The sequence below is a fragment of the Stenella coeruleoalba genome, assembly GCF_951394435.1.
Source record: "Stenella coeruleoalba genome assembly, chromosome: 2".
In the NCBI taxonomy this organism is placed as follows: domain Eukaryota; kingdom Metazoa; phylum Chordata; class Mammalia; order Artiodactyla; family Delphinidae; genus Stenella; species Stenella coeruleoalba.
The window spans coordinates 171,797,783-171,821,724 of NC_137147.1; the positions used below are offsets into that span (position 1 = coordinate 171,797,783).

General features: G+C 37.1%; 2 protein-coding genes across 3 annotated transcripts in view; one reads left to right on the forward strand and one right to left on the reverse strand.

The window, feature by feature from the left end:
- The window catches only part of ENKUR (enkurin, TRPC channel interacting protein), a 30,250-nt gene extending 22,910 nt beyond the window's left edge, over nucleotides 1–7,340 (reverse strand). Inside the window, exon 1 of the mRNA XM_079910610.1 lies at nucleotides 6,776–7,340. Coding sequence (XP_079766736.1) covers nucleotides 6,776–6,852 — 77 coding nt within the window. The 5' untranslated portion in view covers nucleotides 6,853–7,340. The remainder of the gene's footprint in view (nucleotides 1–6,775) is intronic.
- A 393-nt stretch (nucleotides 7,341–7,733) lies between these two features.
- On the forward strand, nucleotides 7,734–17,114 carry THNSL1 (threonine synthase like 1). 2 transcript variants are annotated; one of them, XM_079914234.1, is made up of 2 exons: nucleotides 7,734–7,753; nucleotides 13,993–17,114. In XM_079914234.1, the coding sequence occupies exon 2, from the start codon at nucleotides 14,041–14,043 to the stop codon at nucleotides 16,270–16,272; it is 2,232 nt and encodes a 743-aa protein (XP_079770360.1). In that variant the 5' UTR covers nucleotides 7,734–7,753; nucleotides 13,993–14,040; the 3' UTR covers nucleotides 16,273–17,114. The 2 variants fall into 2 exon arrangements, with proteins under 2 accessions (XP_079770360.1, XP_079770359.1); XM_079914233.1 differs by lacking the exon at nucleotides 7,734–7,753 and adding an exon at nucleotides 13,007–13,038.
- The last annotated feature ends 6,828 nt before the right edge of the window (nucleotides 17,115–23,942 follow it).

Sequence of the window (23,942 nt, forward strand, 5' to 3'; positions counted from 1 at the left end):
AACTGGTTGGAAGTATTTTCAAGTGTTCTAATAATCATTGAAAGAGAGATGCGGAAATCTCTGACTATAATTGTGGATTTGTCTATTTCTTCTTTTAGTTCTATCGGGTTTTGCTTCATGTATTTTGAAGCTCTATTAGTAGGTGCATAGCATTTAGAATACCTTCTTGAAATACTAATCACTTCAATATTATGAAATAATATTCTATATCCCTTTTAAAATTCTGTGCTCTAAAAATCGACTCTGTCTGATATTAATATAACCAGTCCACATTCCTTTGATTTATGGTAACAGCATTTTTCCATTCTTTGACTTTTTACTTACTTGTGTCTGTACTTTTAAGGGAATTTTCTTATGGAAAGCATAGAAGTTTTATCCTTCCAAAGGGTTTCATTTCTTTGGTGTATTTAGACCATTCACATTTAATGTGATTTAAAAAATATGTTTGTGTTTAAATTTTCCATCTTGCTATTTGTTTTCTACATACCCCATTGCTGGTTCTTCCTTATTTTATTCTGCCTTATTTTTTGTTTTTGTTATTTTGTGGAAGTTCTAAGGTTTACAATATACATGTTTAACTGATCACAGCCTACCTTCAAGTATTATTATGTCACTTCACATAGGACATAAGAACCTTACAAAAGAATACTTGCATTTACCCCTCCCCCACCTTTATCCTAATGTTATATGTGTGTTATGAAACCCGTAATTCATTGTGATTACTTTCCCTTTAAAAAGCCAAATAAGTTATAAAGCAGAAACTAACACACCATTGTAAAGCAATTATACCCCAATAAAGATGTTAAAAAAAAATTTTAAAATTTTAAAAAAGCCAAATAAATTAAAAAGAAATTCAGAAATAAATTTAAAAAGAAGAAACTTTAATATTTACCCATATATTTACCATTTTATGTGTTCTTGATTTCATTGTGTAAATCCAAATTTGCAACTCATACCCTTTTCTTATGCATTATGGACTTTTAAACTTCTGGCTTCCACTGTTTCTATCTGCTGACCTTCTTTCTTCCTCTGTATGTAATGTTTCTTTTTTCCTTGGCTGTTTTTAGGATATTTCTCTTTATTACTGGTTTTAAGAAATTTTATGTTAATGGCCCTTGGTATGGTTTCCTCCCCCTCCTCCTTCTCCTTTTCCTGCTTGGGGCTCATTATGATTCTTGGATTTGTGGATTTAGAGATTTCATTAATTTTGTCCAAATTTTGACCATTATTCAAATCTTTGTTCTGTATCTCTCTACTCTCCTTCTGGGACTCTAATTACACTTGTGTTAGGTTGCTTCATGTTGTCCATAGCTCACAGATTCTGTTTTCCTTTTCAGTTTTTTTTCTCTCATTTTCATTTTGTATTGTTCTAGTATTACTATGTCTTCAAATTCAACAATATTTTCTTCTTCAGTGTCTCAGCTGCTGTTATTCCCATTAAGTATACTATTTTCATTTTAGACATGGTATTACTTATGTCTTCAAGTTAGATTTGGGGTTTTATTTACCCTTCTCTTTCTCTCCATACCTTGCTCATGTTTTCTTCTGCCTTTTTGAACACATGGAGAATATTTAAAATAGTGGTTTTAATCTCCTTGTCTACTAATTCTCTCACTCATGTCATTTCTTTGTCTGTTTGTATTGACTGATTTTTCTCTTGGCTATACATTGTATTTCTGGGTCCAGGAGCTTTTAGTCTATTTCTGATTTGGCCCTACCACTGAGGCAATATATTCCTGAGGGTACTACTCAATCCCTTGCATCTTAGGAGGAGTTTCCACTCTGGTTGGCGGGAATATAAACTTTATCTGGCTCTGCTGCCTACTGTTGGCTATTTCCCTGGCCTTGGTAGTTTCAACATACAAAAGTACTGTCAGCCAAAGACTTCAGGGAAATTCTCCTGCATACTTCTATCGTTCTCCATATATGTGGTTCTTTCCTCTCTGGTACTCTTGTGCTGTGAACTCTACATGCCTTGACCACCTCAAACTCTGAACTCTGTTTCTTTAACTCAGAGAAACTGCTGGATTTTGTTTTAATTTCTCTTTCCTGGACTTTTGTCTGGAGATTCTCTCCAGAGACTATGTTGGGACAATTGTAGGGCTTGTTTCCCTTCTCTTAGGGATGACTGCTCTGTGTTGCTTGTCCAGTGCCTGAAAAACCATTGTTTTACATACATTTTTCTGGCGTTTTAGTTGTTTAAGGTGAGAGGGTAAATTCCACTCTTGATTGGAAGCAGAAGTTCAGCTATACCACTTTTAATACTTTGTATTCTCATCTTACTATGTAGGTAAGTTTGTGTGGAGAAACATTCAATTGTTTCTTGCTTTTAGAAGACTTTCCTTAATCATGAACTAAATGTCTGGGAATTAACTATGGTCCAAACTGAATGAGCTCACTAGATACCATCAGGAAATAATGTTCAATCCAAATCTGTGCCTTGAAATTCCCACGGAAGTTGGAATTGGCGGATATGATCCCTTAATAAAATACCTTCCGCTGCAGTAAAAAGGAGTGCGTACACTCTCACCTTTTTAAAATTTGCAATCTTGTGATTCATTACACTATCCATTGTGAGTTGAAAGCTTACCATCTGTTATAGAAAACAAGATATTCTATTCTATATGAATAATAATTTTTTAATTTTTCCAAATTACAAAAATTTTTTTAAATGATGAAACTAATGTAATGGTATATGTCCATTATATCTCAACAACAGCAAAAAGGAATAAAGATCTAGGTTCCCTCCATCTCCTCCATTCATTTTCCAGAAAAAATTATGTTTTCTGTATCTCTATTTATGTATGAATTGTAACTTGATTTTTAAAACTTAATATAGGGGCTTCCCTGGTGGCTCAGTGGTTAAAAATCCGCCTGCCAATGCAGGGGACACGGGTTCAAGCCCTGGTCTGGGAAGATCCCACATGCCACGGAGCAACTAAGCCCGTGTGCCACAACTACTGAGCCTGTGCTCTAGAGCCCACGAGCCACAACTACTGAGCCCATGTGCCACAACTACTGAAGCCCGCGCACCACAACGAAGAGTAGTCCCTGCCCACTACAACTAGAGAAAGCCTGCACACAGCAACGAAGACCCAACACAGCCAAAAATAAATAAATAAAATAAACTTATTTTTTAAAAAACTTAATATAATGTGATACCTTTCCATGTTAGTACACATAAAGCTTACTTTCTTTTCTTTTTCTTTTGCATGAAAGAGTCTTTAAATTCTATAGCACTTTACAATTTTCAAAAGTTTCACCCACATCGTTTCATATAATCCCATAATAATCCTTTTTTCCCCCACCCCCTCTATTACCCTTCCCCCCTTCCCTCTCCCCACTGGTAACCACTAGTTTGTTCTATCTGTGAGTCTGCTTCTTTTTTGTTTTATCCACTAATTTGTTGTATTTTTTAGACTCCACATATAAGTGATATCATACAGTATTTGTCCTTCTCTGTCAGACTTATTACACTTAGTATAATGCCCTCCAAGTCCATGCATGTTGTTGCAAATGGAAAAATTTTCATTCTTTTTTTTATGGTGGAGTAGTATTCCATTGTATATATATACCACATCTTCATTATCCATCCATTTATTGAGGGACACTTAGCTTGCTTCCATTATACTTTCTTTTCAATAGCTGCATTTTATTCCATTTTCTGGTTTTATTATAAAGATACAGAGGGTGACTTTATTAGACAACTGGCCTTACTTTCTACTTTTTATTAGATGTGGGCTATAGATGAATTATTCTAAAACTAAAGTTATCTTCAATAGACGTATCATACTTGCACTTATTTTCTTGCCAATAGTCACCACATAGTCATATTCAATCTGTAGATACACAGTTCTAAAGCAGTTTATCTTAAAGAGCACACAGAGAACTACAGACCAAGAGTTGGTACAGTTTGATAATGCTTGTTTGAGATTTTTTTTATCCTAATGGGTTAGATGAACATCTGGTTAACTACTGTTCTTTGTTTTGTTTTAAATGTCAGGCCAATATTATTATTGCAGCACTGGTCAATTGTGTAGAATTTTGGGACCTAGACTGCTCATAGCTCACTGTTCAACTGGAAGAGGGTGCCCTTCATCCCACTTTGATTACATATATCCATTTTCTAAATTCTCATTTAGCATCTGCATCTCTCATTAGGGTTTTCAATAATACATGGTTTTACTGTTAACCAACATTTTAATGTTTATCTTCCAGTTCCCCAAGGAGCCTGTAACCTCTGAGGTAAGGGAGATCACAGTGCTGTCAACTGTTGGTTTCCCCAAGGAATCCACCTCTTTGTGAAAGCTGGACGATCATCTTGCCAGTCTTGCAAAGAGCTGCAGTGAGCTTTACTGAAGCTGGGTTTATAACTCAGTGATGCAAACAAGGCTCGCAGCTTAATATATTTCTTTCTTAGCATGAATTTGTACTGCAGTAAGGGGATTGGGTAAGGGCAAGTTTGTGTTACTGTGGTGAGAAAGAATTGGTTAAATGTTTTATTATGCTCTGTTTTTTATAAATTAGTGTTTTGCATGCATGACATCTTGTCAAATGAAAAACTCATGGCTGTGCTGACAGTGTAGCCTAACTTCACGCTAATGCAATGAGTTCTTTGCCATCACATTTGGATGCCTTCTATTCCTTTCACTGTAGGTTAGTTTTTTCTCCTTACTCCTTCAGAGTAAACCAAGTTTGTGCTGTCACTCCAACATTGCCCAAGGGCAATGTTATACACTAACAGGGTTCAGTAAGTGCTTGCCAAATGAATAAAGATTTTTCCTATAAAATTTCTTGAAAAAGTCACCTAGATGCAGTAAAGCTTTTAAATTTACCAAAAAACAAAACGCCTATTTAATAAACTATCTTAACATTCAAATACAGTATACTATGGAAAATATAATCAGCCAGTGAGTTATACAGAGAAACTTTATCTTGTACAATATACAGGAATTTTCGCCCAAAAGTCCATTCAACAATAGTTAATTTGAACACTTCTCATAAACTCTGCAACTGTACCATATCTTACTTTGAATTCCTATTTCTAATTTCTACTAGATTTTGAGAAGCTAATGAAAAACAAAATAGGTATTGGTTTGGTTAAAAACAGATACTCAAGCTTAAAAGTGGAAGGATCTGCCTTCTTGTTGAAGATGTTATGCACCCCAAGCAATTACTAGTAAAGATAATTGATAATTAGATGTGAAAGACTCAAAGGATTATCTAGTTCATTTAGTTTGTTTTACAGATCAGAAAACAAATGAAAATGTATTCATGATCACAAAACCAATTAGTTGCAGAGCCTGTTTTTTTGTTTTTAGCCCACTGCTCTTGCAGTGCGGTTTTGCCTTGGATCAGGAAAAAGAGAAAGGTAAAAGCTGCAAAAATCCTAGGAGGAATGAGATTTTCTCTATCAGTTACCTTCTTTTCTCCCCATAGATTTAACTAAGTGCTAAGTCCCAGAAGACTAACTGGGATGTTTACTGTGTGGTTTCCTTTGCGAAATTTGGGGAATTAAAGGGGGTCCTAACACCTACATGAAAATCTTAACTCAATGACGTATTTTTGGGTCTCTATCAATCCACTCTTCCTTCCATCAACTATCAGATCAAGAAAAGACCTTAGAGGGACTTCCCTGGTGGCACAGTGGTTAAGAATCCACCTGCCAATGCAGGGGACACAGGTTCGAGCCCTGGTCCAGGAAGATTCCACACGCTGTGGAGCAACTAAGCGCGTGCGCCACAACTACTAAGTCTGCGCTCTAGGGCCTGCGAGCCACTACTACTGAAGCCCGTCTGCTACAACTACTGAAGCCCACGCGCCTAGAGCCTGTGCTCCGCAACAAGAGAAGCCACCTCAGTGAGAAGCCCACGCACAGCAACAAAGAGTGGCCCCCGCTCGCCGCAACCAGAGAAACCCTGCATGCAGTAATGAAGACCCAATGCAGCCAAAAATAATAAAATAAATTTATTTTTTAAAAAAGAAGGAGGGCTTCCCCGGTGGCGCAGTGCTTGAGAGTCCGCCTGCCGATGCAGGGGACGCGGGTTCGTGACCCGGTCCAGGAGGATCCCACGTGCCGCGGAGCGAGCGGTGGGCCCGTGAGCCATGGCCACTGGGCCTGCGCGGCCGGAGCCTGTGCTCCGCAACGGGAGAGGCCACAGCAGTGAGAGGCCCACGTACCGCAAAAAAAAAAAAGAAAGAAAGAAAATGACAACTTGGTTTAAAAAAAAAAAAAAGACCTTAGAAACTACCTCATCCATTTATTTTGTTTCACCAATCAAAAAACTGAGGCTCAGAAACAAATAGGAATTTATACTTGACAATACTTTTGGGGAAAAAAATAAGTATTATCCCTTTATACAGGGAGCAGTAGTGTAGTTAGAAACAAAACAATTAACTCCTGAAACCAAGTTTCAAGTATCCTAACACAGAATAATAAAATTGTGATTTTCTCTTTTCAACAATAAGAAATTTCAGGCTATGTTGTATGCCACATCACACATGCACAATTAAATTACAAACAATCACACACGTATTAAAAGGAGGCTAACATAAGAAAACGGCCCTCTCACAGCACCAGGCTGCCCTGTGAATTGTGAGATGCTAAATACTTATATTTTGCAAACTTTTATTTAAGAAGTTGTCATCCAAGGCTATTTCATTGAGACAAAAATACACGTTCTCTCGTTTTGAAAGTGATATGATGCTTATTTAATCCTGAAATGGAACAGTAATTCCCCATTTTTGTTTCAAGTGGTAATCTTTGCTTACGTACCTAGGAGGCGGGGGATGTTCCTTCCAGTCACTGGGTATGAGGTTATAAATGCTCTCAGAAGAGCACGTTGGATCCATGGCCACCAAATGAGTCCTTAAAACTACTCAGCTTTTTTCCTCATTATAACAATATCTCCATCCCTTTCTTCATCGCTTCCCCTTTCCTCTCCTACTCTCTTGCCTTCTCAAGGAACTAAGGCTTCTCTCTTTCACACAATTCCCCTTTGACGTCTTCTTAGCTGTCCTCTCTTGGGAAGAAAATAAAATCTCTCTTCTATTACTCTTGGGATCACTTAGCGTTGTTGACGGCGCGACTGCCCTGGAAACAGTTACTAGGCAACGGGGAAGTGGAAGGTGGCCCTGCAAACTACCTTTCCTCTCTTCCCTCTCTCGGCAGCTCCTTTTCTCTCAGAGAACTTCAACCTGAAAACCACTGTTTATATGTACCTTTGGGAGTAAAGGGGTGAAGACTGGCGTCCTCTTAAAAATGTTGCTCTTTCCTGTTTCTGTGTATTTGGAGAAAAAGATAAAACTCTAGCAGAGACACGCGCAGCACCGAACCTGGCGTGCCGGCGTCTCACAATAACATTCTTGTGCGCAGGTGCCTACCCGGTGGGGGCGGGGCGAGCGGCTGAGGCCACGCAGACGCACGTCCGACGTCGGGAGCAGGACGAGAGAGGGAGGAGCCCGAGGAGCGGAGCCGGCTCGGGTGGGTGGGGCGCGGGACGAGTCACTTACCCGGTGCTGGGCGGCTCCGGCCGTGGGCGTGGCACGAGGACGTGGAAGCCGACCTCGGCGCAGGCGCAAAGGCCGCTGTGCGGAAGCCGGGTGGGACAAGCGAGGCCTGGGCTCAAGGCTGTGGGCCGTCCTGGGCGGGGGCCCGAGGTGTCGGGTTGCAGCCCGAGGTGGCACTGGCGGCTCCCGGACGCTCCTTCCCATTTCCTTTCTTTTCCCCCGTCTTCTCAGTGTGATTTTCTTGGTGAGTTATTTGAGGAGAAAGGGAAACTGTAGAAACCAGTCTGTTCCCATCGCATGCCTTTCCCGCTCCGTGCCTTCCCCTTTGCGCTGCTCGGCGGTGATCCCAGCGCTCTGTCCGCGCCCGCCTTCTCGGCTGCTTACGTCCCGGGCTCAGCCCTGCCGCCACCTGTGCGGGCGCGCCGGCGCCCCGCCGTCCTCCCGGTTCGCCTGTCGCGGCCCGTCCTCCCCTGGGCCACCTGCCTCGCTTTATCCTGCACCTCGCCCCTTCTCCGCCAGTTTACCTCTTGATCGGGCCCCTCCTCTTAGGTCTTTGTTTTTTAAACGAGAAGCCTAAACCTGAAGGAGAAGCCTTTTGAACGGGCCCTTGAGTTGTTGCCCTTTTTTTTTTTTTTGGTGTCCTTTTTTGAAAACGATCTTAGAAGAGGTTTTATTCCGTTTGAACCATTTGGTCTTCCGTGAACCTACTTATTCGCATATGACTGCTGAAGGAAGCTCACCATCCCGAGGCTTTGAAAGGCATTTTGGCAGTATGGTTCTGAACCAACATTATAGAGGCCACTCTGCCCGAAGGGGACTAAGGATGCTCCAAGATAAGAGAAGGCCAGTTTTGGTCATCTCACTGCCAGGGTGCTCGGTGGAGGGATTAAAACAGCCTGGTGGCTTGGTTAATTTAAAAGGGTTTGCTGAATGTGTGGGTCCTTATCATCTTGGGCTCTTAGTGAATTTCATTAGACAAGAATAAATTTAGTTTTTTCTTATCCAGTTGGTCAGGTTTGTATTTTTTATCCCAGGCGTTTAACAAACATTTTATTTCAGATGATTGGCACCTTGTGGGTGATGTTCCTGTTCTTCACATCGGATTTTCTGTTTTGAAACAAAACAGTTTATATGTATATGCCACTTTGCCCTTTTCCTTTCCACTTTGAGCATTTTACGTTTTGGGGTTTTTTGCTTAGCATGTATAGAGAAGAATAATGTTCTCTATATATGCTAAGATTTGAACTAAGGACTCAGAATGATAATACCGTTAAGCCAAGTGGACAGTCATTGGCCAAAGTTTATAAACTTTCTAATTAGAAGGAACGCTTTAGGACTGTTCATGTGAATCAGTTCCTAAAAGAGCCAATAAAGGCAGAGCATGATTTCTGCAGTTAGTAAGCACCCACTGGCTTTAGCTAGTCTTGACTTTCTGCTCTTACTGAATACCAGTAATTTCACTGATGTCAGTATGTTTATTATGGTTTTAAAAACACTAAACAGAATTTAAGGTCTCAGTGTAGTGTATTCAGTGCACCGTCTTAATGAAGTTGTTAAATCATTTGGAAAGGAACTTTTTTCCTTTAGATACTTGGTCTGTAATTCTTCTTGCCTTTTGAAAGTATGTTTACAAAGAATGCATTTCTAATTTTTATAATTCCCTCAAAATGGCAGTCCTATTCAAGGAAATGCCTATGTTCAGTATGTCCACAGAGAATTAGTATTGGTGTACCATCAGAGGTGGTGAACTTTTTCTGTAAAGGGCTAGATAATAAATGTTTTAGGCCTTTGCAGCCCAGATGGATCCTTTCGAAACTACTCAGCTCTACCATTATAGCTCAAAAGCAGCCAAAGACAATATTTAACAAATGAAAAAAATGAATGAGCAAAGTTTTGTTCCCATGAAACTTAATTTACAAAAATAGGGGTGGGCCAGATTTGGCCTGTGGGTTGTAGTTTGCACAGACCCCTTATATGAATGAATGGTTGTACATACAAATTAGGTTTTTTCGCTAAGTATTATTTTAATCTACTTAAATGAATAAAATGGGCAGAGGTGGGACTATAAATAGGACAACTGGGAGGAAAATAAACCCTTTCTAAAGACATATTCTTTACAATATTTTTCTAAGTTATAGAATTGCAAAGGGTACTTAAAGAGGCTTTTGACTTAGATACGCAAGACCTTAAAGATATCTAACAGCGTAAGACTACCAACAGGAAAGGCTTAGGCAGCTTGATTCTAAGATAAAGGCAAAGATGAGTGGTGAACTTGGAAAATGCTTTGATTGTAAGACCCCTGTGATTACCACATGGCACTGAAGTGTGGTCCTTCCTCCTCGCAGTTTCAGTCAGCTGACTGACTGAAGGCTTGTTAAGAGGAGTTTTCCTTAGTAGTCAGAAGCAGCAAAGCTTCTAACCTTCTGCGGGTTAGTTTATATCCTAATATATTTGCATTTTTTCCGTATTACTTATGGGAAAACAATTTATTGTAAAAATGCAGTAATTTTTTAAGAATTTTAAAAAAACCTTAGAATGTCTGTCTTCATAACATAGTGGACTAGATTTAGTCATCCTTAGAAATTATTAATAGAGATTGTATTAAAACAGGATGACAAGTATAATCATGGCATAAATATTTTCAAAAGTTCATTGAACTGTAGCCAGTTCTCATCATGAAATAATTTTTGGGGTGCTATGCCTTAATTTGGGAGAGTAATAACCAATATTTTAAATGGGTAACAAATGCTAAATCATTTTCACTAAATAGATTTTGACAATTTCCCAGAAGTATTCTAGGTAATTTTATAATGGAATTGAAAATTTCTGGACTATTTTGGAAGTAAAAATTGATAATGGGTTTAATATGATTTGGGCTGATTATCAATCATCTAGTGGTAAATGTAGGAAAATATCACTGTAAATAGTTTCCTGAAAATTAATATGTATTTCTGTTTTAAAAGTGTATAACTTTGTTATCATTCTTAGGAAATAATTTAAAAACCTTTTAAAAAGTGGTTTCTGTACTTTTTTTCCTGGAATTCTTCAGTTTTGATCAGCTTGCCACAGTAAAATTGTTAAGTTTCATACTTCGAGGTCACACAGTACTTAAATTAATATGTACATGTGGACATTCTGTTTTTTAAAGTTCTTGCTGTGATACTGACACATCACTGCCTTTCCATTTATCTGTTTGAATGGCAAGTGTCTTTCATGTCAAAAAAGTGTCCATTGGAACTAGTGGATCAAAAAACTCCACTGTAAGTGATAAGAAAACCTATTTAAAAAGTATTAATGTATAATGGAGTGGTATATACTATCCCCTGAGAAATTAGTTTACTAAAATATTTTTTGTGTAGAACTTGGCTCTACAAAAAATATTTCAGAACATCAATGATTCAGTAAAACCTGAGTACTTAATGATCAAGAGATTTAGTCTTTAAGTACTGTTTTTGTTTCTTGACTCTTATGTGATTGACTTGCATTTAATTTGAAATAGTTTTGTTCTTTGGCTGAAGAAAAATTGCCTATTCATAACCCCTGTATTGAAAAACGTATTAAAATATAAGTAAATGGAAAAGTCTAATAGCATGGCTTTGAATCATAAAGGAAAATGATATGCAGTTGGTCCTCACTTTTCACAAGTTCTATATTTGTGAATTCTACTCGCTAAAATTTATTTATAACCCAAAATTAATACTTGTAGCACTTTTGCAATCATTCATGGTCACGTGAACAGTGGTGAAAAATTTGAGTCAGGAGATATGCATTCCAAGCTGGAGTTAAACAAGGTGATGCTCTGCCTTCTTGTTTCAGCTCCTACTATAAACAAGTGTCTTTTGAATTCTATTTAAGTGCCACATTTTTTGCATTTTTGTGCTTCTAGCTGGTGATTTTGCTGGTTAAAATGGCCCCCAAGCAGAGCGCTGAAGTGCTACTCATGTTCCTAAGACACTAAGGCCACGATGTCCCTTACAGAGAAAATGTGTGTGTTAGATAAGTTTCCTTCAGGTGTGTGTTAAAGGCTGAGTTCAATGGTAATGAATCACTATGTATATATATTAAATAAGATGTCTTTAAGCAGAAACACACATAAAACATTACGTATTGATTGGTTGCCAAAAATGTTGTGACCAGAGGCTCACAGGAACCTAACCCTGTATTTCCCCTAGGAGCAATGGTTCAATATTCATTAATTCATATTCATGGTGACATGATAGAACATAACTACCATGAATAATGAAAATTGACTATATTACCTCTTAAGTAAAAATGCAGTTTCCAGATAAAAGTTACATGCTGTGGGCATTATTCCATCTTCTCTTGTCTTTTGGTTGGCTTACAGTGAATGTTGAAACCCTAAAATGAGTTTGTGGCTAAATGTTACAAAATTTAGTATGTAGCTTCTTTAATTTTCTTTAAAAATGATAATGTTAGAGCAATTAATACCTGCCTTCTGCTAGTTTCAGGAAGATTTTTATGGTGAAGTAATACTGATACAGAATTAATAAGTTGAACTGTCACAATTTTCTACTTTGAATTCATATAAAACAAAGGAAGAATAAGGTTATAAAAGATAAGGTGAAGTTAACTTGCATAATGTTTGTGTTACAGTCTTCTGCTTTTAATGGAGTTGATGTTAAGCATTGTAGCAACCAACATAAAGTGGAAAAGATCAGATAAAAGATTTAATGCCCATAAAAACAAACCAGCTACTCAGGTAATACACAATTATTACCAATATAGACCTCAGAAAGTTATGCATTGGGAACTAACAAAGAAGACACTCTGTGATGTTATAAGCAAAAGCCACCTGAATAGGAAGTTAATCAGGCTGTTTTATACAGTGTCCTCAAAATAATGTGGTAACGAAGAGTTCCAGAATAAAAGTAGTTTAATAAAAGAAATTGCTGATAGGGTTCAAGTGTACAGTTCTCTGATCCTTGGTTTGTTTCAGGGAAAGGATTAGACTGTGCTTGACAAAACAGTTCTTGATTCACGGATGAGTACCCCTGTTTTCTCTGAAGGTTTATAAACAAACCAAACCATAAAAAAATATGCCTAGCTTTGTGCCTAGATATTCTGATTCAATTTATATGTTTTTAGTCTATTGTCATTGAGTGACGGTGGTTAATATTACTATATAAATGGTCTTATGTGCCAACCACCATGCTATGTGCTTTGAATTTATTATAAAATCATTTAAATAGCCAAGAGGTACCCATGTGTGGCAGACACTGTGCTTTTTACAGGAGATATTATTGCATCTAAATCATGTAGTGATTCAGATGGATAAAACAACCTAAAAGAGTAATTCGGATACTCATTTCATAGCCTCAGTCCACTGATCACTAAACATACAGTTAAATCATTGAAAGTTTTAGGTGTCGTGTGAAAGATTTATATTTATCATTTGGTTATGTTGTCTTGTATATCGCTTTGTGGCAGAAATTCGGTACTGTCTAGTAAAACTTTTTTTTTTTTTTTTAGTAAAATTTGACCTGTCTTGCATACATTTGTGTTTTAATGGTGAGTATATTTCCAAAGACAGGGATTTGACCAGTATGGGGAATTACAGAGCTTCTCCGGATGCCAGAATAAGTTTGTCCTCTTATAATTGGAAACATTCCTGAGTTTTTTTGCTATCACTCTGGAGTCTGGAATTTGAGTTAAGTCTCTCCAATGATGATGTTTATAGGACAGAAATTAAAGTGATGGTCCCATGCACAGAAGGTTATAGATATGTAGCCTTTGACTTTGCTGCTGATTATCAATTTTTCTTAAGTATTTGCATAATGTTATATCTTTCATTAGCTTTTTTTAAGGCCTTCAACATGAAAAATATGTAAGAATGATTCTTAACAGTGTGCATGTAAAAGGCATGTAAGAAAGAAAATGTCATACCTTTGCCCTATAGTTTGGAAAATTATTTAAGCATCTCATTTATTTATTTTTATAAGCAAATATTTTATTCTGGTTTCTTGTGAATTCTTTGACTAAGAAATTTATGAGTAACATGATAATCTATCAACATTTTCATATAACTAAAGAGAAATTAAATATAAAGAGTATTGTTCAGCTTTTTGTTCAGCAAGTAAAAAGCATTCCAACTCCAAATCATCCTTATTTACATGGGTTATAAACCATGAGACAATTTTCATTATAGGAAAATAAATACTAATTTGATTTAGTATCTTTTTGAAAAAGCATCTATGATACGGCATTTTCTGAATAAAGTGTTGCTCATAGTTACAAATTGTTAAAGTTTTGATTACTCAATATCTTGAGACTTGAAAAGATTGTTAAAAGGATAATATGAAATAAATGAGAATTTGGGTTCAAATACTTTTTTAAATATCCCATAAATTTGGAAGAATGTTAAACAGTGTATGTACTGTGGGCGTGGTTATACTTAATCCTATTGGGATAGTCTTTTGAAATTAGTAACCAAATGTCTTTTTTGTTTGTTTTTATGTTTGAAAGAGCCAAAGCCAGTTTTTAGGTTGGCTTGCGCAGAAAAGTGAAAAGAGAATGCTCCACTTTAACCGATGTCAGCACCTGAAACAAATAGCTCAGAAATGCTTTTCTAGTACACATGTGAAAACGGATAAACGTGCACAGCTATTTCTTTCAAGAACCTTTGCACTTGCAGAATTAAGGAAGTCATGGCACTCAATCTACTCTCTTGTTGGAGACAAAAATATTATCCTGATGGGACCACCCGGTGCTGGGAAAACAACAGTAGCCAGAATAATAGGTCAGAAACTAGGTTGTTGTGTCATAGATGTGGACGATGATATCCTTGAAAAAACCTGGAATATGAGTGTGTCTGAAAAATTGCAGGATGTTGGTAATGAGCAATTTTTAGAAGAGGAAGGAAAAGCTGTGTTAAACTTCTCTGCATCTGGAAGTGTGATTTCCCTTACTGGGTCCAATCCAATGCATGATGCTAGCATGCGGCATCTGAAGAAAAATGGAATAATTGTTTATCTGGATGTACCTCCAATAGATATAGTTAGTCGTCTAAAATTAATGAAAATAGATAGGATTGTAGGTCAGAATTCTGGAACATCTATGAAAGACTTACTTAAGTTTAGAAGACAGTATTATAAGAAGTGGTACGATACTCGTGTTTTATGTGAAAATGGGGCTTCCCCGGAGGAGGTAGCTGACAAAGTGCTGAATGCAGTTAAAAGATACCAAGATGTGGACTCAGAAACATTCATTTCCACAAGACACATTTGGCCTAAAGACTGTGAACAGAAGGTCCCAACAAAATTCTTCAGTGAAGCTGTGACTGAGGGGTTAGCTCCTGACGGTGGACTTTTTGTTCCTGAGAAGGAGTTTCCAAAATTAAACTTTGGGGAGTGGAAAAGCCTCGTAGGAGCAACGTACGTAGAAAGAGCACAAATACTCTTGGAAAAATGTATACATCCTGCTGACATACCTGCTTCCAGGTTGGGAGAAATGATTGAAACTGCTTATGGGGAAAACTTTGCCTGCTCAAAAATTGCCCCTGTCAGGCACCTGTCCGGCAACCAGTTCATCCTGGAGTTGTTCCATGGACCAACGGGATCATTTAAAGATTTGTCTTTACAGCTCATGCCCCATCTTTTTGCACACTGTATTCCACCAAGTTGTAATTACATGATACTTGTAGCCACCTCAGGAGACACCGGGAGTGCAGTCTTAAATGGCTTTAGTCATCTTAGTAAGAAGGACAAGCAAAGAATAGCTGTGGCCACATTTTTTCCTGAGGATGGAGTAAGTGATTTTCAAAAAGCACAAATAATTGGCAGTCAGAACGAAAATGGATGGGCAGTAGGTGTCAAGTCAGATTTTGATTTTTGCCAGACATCTATAAAAAGGATTTTTCAGGATTCTGATTTTACTGGCTTTCTTACTGTGGAATATGGAACAGTGTTAAGTTCAGCTAATTCCATAAACTGGGGCCGACTGCTTCCCCAAGTAGTTTATCATGCTTCTGCATACCTTGATCTCGTCAGCCAAGGATTTATTTCTTTTGGAAGCCCAGTCGATGTGTGTATTCCCACAGGAAACTTTGGTAACATTTTAGCAGCAGTGTATGCCAAAACCATGGGAATCCCTATTCGAAAATTTATTTGTGCTTCTAATCAGAACCATGTTTTGACTGATTTTATAAAAACAGGACATTATGATCTAAGGGAAAGAAAATTAGCACAAACCTTTTCACCAGCAATTGATATTCTCAAATCTTCAAACCTGGAGCGACATTTACACTTGATGGCTAATAAAGATGGACAATTAATGACAAGATTATTTAATCAATTAGAAGAGCAGCATCACTTCCAGATAGAAAAGATTCTAGTTGAGAAAATTCAGCAGGATTTTGTAGCTGACTGGTGCTCTGAGGGAGAGTGCCTAGCAGCTATTCACTCTACCTACAATACTTCCGGGTATATTTTGGATCCACACACTGCTGTTGCAAAAGTAGTTGCAGACAGAATGCAAGATAAAACCTGCCCAGTGATCGTCTCATCTACAGCTCATTACTCAAAGTTTGCACCTGCTATCATGCAGGCTTTAAAGATCAAAGAAATCAGTCAGACTTCGTCAAGTCAGGTTTATTTACTGAGTTCATACAATGCATTACCTCCACCTCATGAGGCTTTATTGGAGAGAACAAAACAGCAAGAGAAGATGGGGTGCCAGGTCTGTGCAGCTGATGTGAATGTCCTGAAGAGTCACGTGGAAAAACTAGCACAAAATCACTTCATATAGAAGTTTTCTGAGTTAAAAAAAAATGTTCTGGTGATAAGCATGCAATAATTGATCACAAACGTAGATTTGGAATACAAATAACATTTTGGTTTTTATGTAAATATGTATGTCTATATGTAGATCTGTTATCTTTCGGAATTTCAATAGCCTAATCTCTAGATCTGAACATTATACCTACACATGCTCCTCGGATCCTTAATCTGGAAGTGACAGAAAGGTAGCATAGTACACAGACCCTTGTGCTGTGCTTTGCACTCATGAGACATATATCAGTTTCTACTCCCTCACCCCCACTTTTAAGCAGACCAAAATGTCTGGCATTCAATCTGGCAATTAAAATATTTAAGCATAGTTGTTCCGTAGTACATCTGTAACCATTACCAGTTCTCTATTGAATAGGAAGATAATTTACCACTCTAATGGTTAACTTCTGTGGAGGAAGTAGTAAGCTCATCTATTAAGAAAGGGCTAGTAGTGTTTTTGACTCTCCATTTCGGACTTGTAATTAATTATGTGTATTCTACGCCACCCAGATTAGATAAGTGCTCTGGCCTTCACTCCCCTTTAGATATGTAGAGTTAAGGTGATGTAGTTTGAAAACCAAGACACAAGATTTAAATCCACAATGTAATAATCCACCGAACTACTTAGTAGTGGATACGGAAATAAAATTATGTATCTATTTCAAGAGAAAAGCTTTCCAAAATTCAGAGTATTTGAATAGTCTTCATGGAAGTATGTTCCTAGTTCTACCAGTTTTCCTGTATTATTTGGACTCCATTCCTATATAGTTTGTCTATGGTCTCTCTTTTCAATGAACATTGTCTTTTTTGGTAACTAAAATCACATACAGTTGATGCACATATATAGTTTTTCCTTCTTTGTAGTAACAATACATTATAAACGTGATTTACATTTGTGAATTTCCTGGATGTTTTATTTCTGAATTAAAGATTATCAGTGAAAGGACCTGTTAGTGTAATGGACTACTCTCAACCACAAGATGGCATTCCTAACATAATTTGTCTTTGCTGATAACATTCTACTTCCTTTTCTGGGAAAACTACCTCCATAAACATATTACAAGTTGTCAAGAAAAAATTGTAATCGTTCCATGAGCTGAAGCAATCTGTTTAAAAAATTTAAAAATTAAACTAATTATGTTAACTTTGGATCTATGGCTTCTAAAATGTACATTTTAAAACCAAAACTTGAAAACTAAGAGCCGTTACAAGAAAATAATGGAAGATTCAAAGTTTACTTATTCACGTAGGTCTTAGTTATTTTATCATTTGCTTATAAGGATATTTGTTTCAGTAAATGATATGTTTAGAAAACGCATGTAAATTTTCCTGTGTGTATGAGAATGCACTATTTTTCTGAAAGTGGGAGGGACAGTGTTTAAAAAAAATGACATGGGGCTTCCCTGGTGGCGCAGTGGTTAAGAATCCACCTGCCAATGCAGGGGACACGGGTTCGAGCCCTGTTCCGGGAAGATCCCACATGCTGCGAAGCAACTAAGCCCGTACGCCACACTACTGAGCCTGCGTTCTAGAGCCCGCGAGCCAAAACTACTGAGCCCGCGAGCCACAACTGCTGAAGCCCGTGCGCCTAGAACCCGTGCTCCACAAGAGAAGCCACTGCAATGAAAAGCCCGTGCACCGCAACGAAGAGTAGCCTCCACTCGCCACAACTAGAGAAAGCCCACGCAACAAAGACCTAACGCAGCCAAAAATAAATAAATAAAATAAATTTATTTTAAGAAAAAAAGACATGATTTTTGCCCACAAGAACTGTAATTAAGGAGGCAACATGTAAAATTAAATCATGTATTGATACAACACAGAAGAGTTACTGCCAGTTAGGTCATGAGTAAGTGAAAAATGATACAGTCAAGAGCTGTAGGATTACCATGGACCAGTCAGAAAAGGCTTCACAGAGGACATAGAAATAGAAGTAAGTCCTGAAGGATGGCAAGATTTTCTAGGTGAAAAGGAAGGGGAAATACATTTTAGGCAGACAAAGGAAATAGGTATGGTGAGTTGTTCAAGAGGGTACCTGCCTTTATCTGTGGTTGGTTTGTTCTCTATCCAAAACTTATTTCATGCCTTCACTTTTTCTTAAAACCAACTCTAGCCCTTCCCTCTCAGCTAAAAACCTTGCCTCAGTCAAGAGGAACAAGCCAGCAGTGAAGACATGGTTTCCCACCACCAAATGTCTGAATCTGCTGTACCTGTTTCTCTCCTTGCCTGCCTCCCGCTGGGTTGAATTGGGTGGTATTCCTTCGGGTGTGTCTTGGCTTCTGTTCCGGTCAGGGCACCCACATCACTTGCTTCATCAGTTCTCTCCTCTGCTGTTTCTTCAACCTCTCCCCTTTCTTTCTATGCCATTCAGATGCTCTGTTTTCATATCTTATAAAGCATAAGAGCAAACCAAAACTCTAAACATCCACATTTCCCCCCATCTACTCTTTTATTTCTTTACGTTCCATTCAAGACCAAACCTCTTCAAAAAGAGTTGTCTGCATATATGGTCTCCACTTTCTTACCTCTCATTTTCTCCAGAGTATGTAAAGTACACTTACAGTTTAAGGAGGAATAATAAGCAACCATGTGCCCCACACCTTGCTTCATGAACAGACCATTCCTCATCTGTGACACCCACTGTGGCTCCTCTGATTACATTTACTTCTCTCCCTCAGAGGTAACCACTATTCTAAATTTTCTCTTCATCATTCCCTTGTTTGTATTACAATTTTGCACTGTTTAGTTTTGCCTCTTTTTAAATTTATGTAAATGGAATCATACTATATATATTCTTCCATGACCTTTTATTTAAAAACTTTAAAATTCATCCATGCAGATGAGTGAAACCATAGTTCATTAATTTTTATTACTGTATAATATCCTATAGTATGAATACCATAATCTATCTATTTGCCAGTTAGTAGACATTTAGATTGTCTAATATTTATATGTTCTTATATCCAATAGGTATACTGTTTTGTAAAATTGTGTTGAAGCCTAGTGAAAATGGACTTCCAAACATTTGTGATTCTTTCTAATGTTGTAAAAATAGATTTCATATCTTGGCTGTATTAAAATAAAAATGTATGGTCTGTTTATGACATGAAAAATTATTATCAGTTCTTAGGCTATGGTTATAATTTCTACCTTATCTTTGAAATTATTTTACCACGTCAAAAAATATAGTGAACTTGTAAGATTTTTGGGAAAAAAGAAAGGAGATTTTTAAATTACATGTTAATGAAAATTGTAAAATATTTTTTCATCAAAATCGAGTTTAGAAGGTAATAAATTGTTCTCTTTGAAGTTTTTATTAGATTTTAATAGCAACTCACTTTCAAAAACAATCACGGCAAATACTGTTTCTCTCAATCCATTAAAAGTTGCCATTTTTCAAAATGGAAACTTTAAAATAGATATTCCAGAGCTCATAAGAAATGCTAAAATAAGAAAAAAATGCTAGGAATCATTTTGAACAGAAGTTAAAAACATTTTTAAACAACAACAAAAACTCTTTTTGGCACTCTTTAAGGCACAAATATCAATGCACGTTGATGTTTAAATCACTCAACTTTATTTCAGATTAAACTAGGCTTGCTTGTATTCATGGCAACATTAAACTTTAATTTATAACTATATGCCTAGCAATAGGTTTTCTTTTGAAGCCACGTAAAAAAATACTGTTTGGGGTATACTTGACAGCACACGTCCCAGATTTGCAATCCATGTTGTAGTATATCATTTTCTTTAAAATTAGAGAACTTCTAGGTTTTCAATATTTTTTAAAAATATTTATTTATTTATTTAGGCTGTGCCAGCTCTTAGTTGCGGCACGTGGGACCTAGTTCCCCGACCAGGTATCCAACCCAGGCCCCCTGCACTGGGAGCGCGAAGTCTCACCCGTTGGCGTGCCAGGGAAGTCCCTCAATATGTTTTGTTTGCAGCACTTACTATCTCATGTTCTCATTGAGTCATTCACTTGCTTTCTGTGCTGCTGCTGGTCTTTTCATCTGACATTTTTGTCCATTTATGACTTACTTTTTTAATGACTTTACTGCCACTTTAGTGGTCCCCAAAAGCAATTCAATGATGTGACCTGGGTATTGTTTCTGGTGCCAACCTCTAAAGTTGATTCTCTGGTTTTCTGGAGATTCTTTGGTCCATTTATTATCTTTTAATAAATTTATTTTAATTTAAGCTTAAACTTGTTCAGAGTAACTTCTGTTATTTGCAATTAACAACCCTGCTTAATACAGTTCTAAGTGATGATTACAAGTAAAATTAGTGAGATTGGCACCAAGTGATATAGAGGAAACATTTTGAGCTGGGCAAAAATAAGTTAAAGCATTCAGTGGAAATTGACTGGTTATATACAGTTACAGGAAATAGTATTGTATATTTTATTATTATTTGTAATTTTGTGTTCTACATTGTTTAATCAGTAAAAGTCTTAATAAACTTATGTATACACACACACATTTTTCAGAGAGCCAATTATTACTACCACACTGAATATATGGCAAACACATGACTTCACCTTTCTAAAATCTTAAAATTTTGGAATTGCAAAACATTTAACCCATGGGTTTTGCATAATGGATTGTTAACTTGTTCATTTCAGCACAACACAGTTTCCTAATCTAACAGAAAAGATATGCAAGAAAATAGCATTTCTACTGGATCAAGTGGCCTGGTTAAAATGATTTGACATCCTGGTTTGACAAGATTGGAGATTATTCATATTTGTCTTGAATTTTACAAGGTTCAAATCAAATAGCAGAAGTTTTCAGAAAATAATTTTACTTGCCCTCAATATTACCTTTTTTTTTCTGGGACTATCTCTCCAATCTGTTTGAGATTTTAAATATAATTGGCTGACATAATATTTAAACAACTGCCAAATCAACATGGGTCATTACCAGAAAAAACATCATTTCTTGTAAATTCCACATCTGTTTAGGGTTCTTCTCTATTAAAGTAATGTAACTTAATCCTAAAAGATCTGAAAAGCTTATTTATTCACAGTATTCTGTATACTTTCCAGAAAAAGAGTCAAGTCAAAAGGTACCCCCTTTTCCCTTCAGTGTTGTAGCCTACTATGAAGAAACAGAACATCTTTCTCTTGAGAAAAGTTGAGTGTAATAATATTTTACTGGCAAAAGAAAGAAGGAAAATATTAGTTTAAATTGGGTCAAGAGCATAAAATTTCTACTGGCCGAAAGTCATACCGAAATGAAATGAAATTTTAAGGAGAAAACAATCAAAGCTAAAATATCCTTTGAAATATGCAGGTCATTCTTATCAAAGAGGAAAAAAATACATGTAGGAGCTATATAACTTTGAAAATGATTACACATAAATTATTTGATTTTCCCAAGACCTCAGAAAGGGACATTATGCAATCTTCCACTAATCACACTTATAGAAGAATTAACATAAACTAAAATGTACATTTATTGATTTATAATGGTTGATATATCTTTCCAGTGACCACATATTTGGTCTTCTCCACCTAAGACTCCCCATCCCTTTTAAGAAGATACCCTGGAAATAGTAGTTTATTTGGTAAATATGAAGTCAAACCAAAGAGAGAAGGATAGTTTTCAGGGATGTTTCACTCACAATTAACTGTAGTTATCCCACAATATAGAATACCTCTTGAGTGAACAGAATATTCTTACCTGTTTGACTCAAGGTCGTTCTTCTCTGGACAGTGTTAAATATACACTGCTAACTCTTGATCTTTGTATCATCATCCTTCCAGATCACACACTTTGAGTCAACATGTACCTTTTTCAGATTTGTAACAAAACAAAAAATCATAGTTTCAGTCCTTGGGAAGCTTATGGAGAACTTAGGCAAGTAATTCAACTTATTACAAGATCATATGATATATATTATGATCAGAACCAGCCAGAAACATGGTGGACCCTGAGAAAGCTAGTTAGATATTTGGTTCCCCTTCAAACTGATGTTCTTTAAGCATTTGTTCCACTTTCCTTTTGGGGAGAGACCACAGTTTTTGCACAGACCCCCCACCACAAGCACAATGCAGGGAAGGACAGAGAAGGACACCTATTGGCAGAGGTTCCCTCTCCTGTGTTGTCCTAAGCAGCTCAGCTTGGACTCCTAACTTGCATCCTTACTAGCAAAACAAAAACATGGAAACTAACCAAACTCACCCTCTTTGAAAGGCAGTTTAGAAATCCTTTATTCAAGCATATTCTTGGGTCTTCTGACCTCTGATTCCTAGAACCTTGTTGAAGTAGTCCTTCTAAGCACCAGTGGTACTGATAAACATTATATTCTCTCTGCAATGTTCCCAACGACGTGTAAATCTTTTTGAAGGCTGGTGCCCTGGACAACGCCTGGATGGCTCTTGCCTAGTCTGCTTCAGGCCATGATCATGTTTTAGACCTGGGGCTATGGATGGGAGAGAGTCATAGATATCAGACTGAGGGATTAAAGAAGGCATTCTAGAAGAGATGATTACGTGGGAGTCAAAGTTTAAAAGTCAAGTGACAGTTATGTAGGTGAATTGGTGAGCAGAGGAAACAACATGGCGGCGAGTAGGGACGTATCACTCAGCTTGCCTGGAACAAAACATGTATGTATGGGGTTGTGAAGATGAAGCTAGAAAATCAGGCAGGATCCATGAGTTTACACGTTTCTGAAAGCTATGAGATATCACTGAGGAATTTTAAGTAGAATACCATAATTAACTCTTTATTTTAGAAAGATCATGCTAGCAACTGGGTGGGGTGGGGGGATGAGACTCACAGACCTGAGACCCATTAACAGGCCGGAGTATACGCTGCAGTCGTGGAACCAGAAGGAGTATTTTCAAGAAATACTTAGGACGTAGCTTTATAGGATTTGATGACAGATTAAATGAGAAGGGCATGGAGAAAGATTCAAGTTTGTAAACTAGATGGATGGTTTCACCATTCACAGAAATCAAGAATATAGTAGGATGAGCAGACTTGGTGATGAGTAGAATGGGGAGGAAATGCTGATGGTTTTGCATGCCTAACTCACTAGACACTTAATTTTCACTCTAATTTTCCATCACATCTTGAAATAAATAGTCTCCAAACCCTCTTCAAAGAAGAGAAAGTAAAGCGACTCACTTACTAATGAAAGCATGTGGGGATTTGGAGAACTTTCACCTCCAAACAAATGCATCTCTGTTTCTCCCCTAACACACACCCAAACCTGTCTTGCTCTTCTTTCCTCCTGTCTTTCCTTATCATGTTCTACTAAAAATGCTTCCTAAATCCTGCCCATCTATCTGTCAACATTTTCAAGTTGCAAATCAGAATTCACTTCATTTAAATTATTCCCTGAGCAACCACCATTCCTGTTCATTTTAGCTTTAGCATTTATATGCTCTTCTGTAGTTAACTTGCTAAAATCCTGGCTTTCTTTCTAATAAATAAGTATCATTTAAAAAATTGATTATAAAATTCTTTACAAGTTCAAATTCTTTGACATCAGCCAAAGTACCAGTGTATTATTGTCTAAAGGATAAAGTCTTAGTTAATTGACTTCTTGGTATACTTCATTCTGATAACTGACAATAGAACAGATAACACAATAAATTGTTGAATTTTAAGCTTGTTGGGCAGCCTTCTTTATGTAATG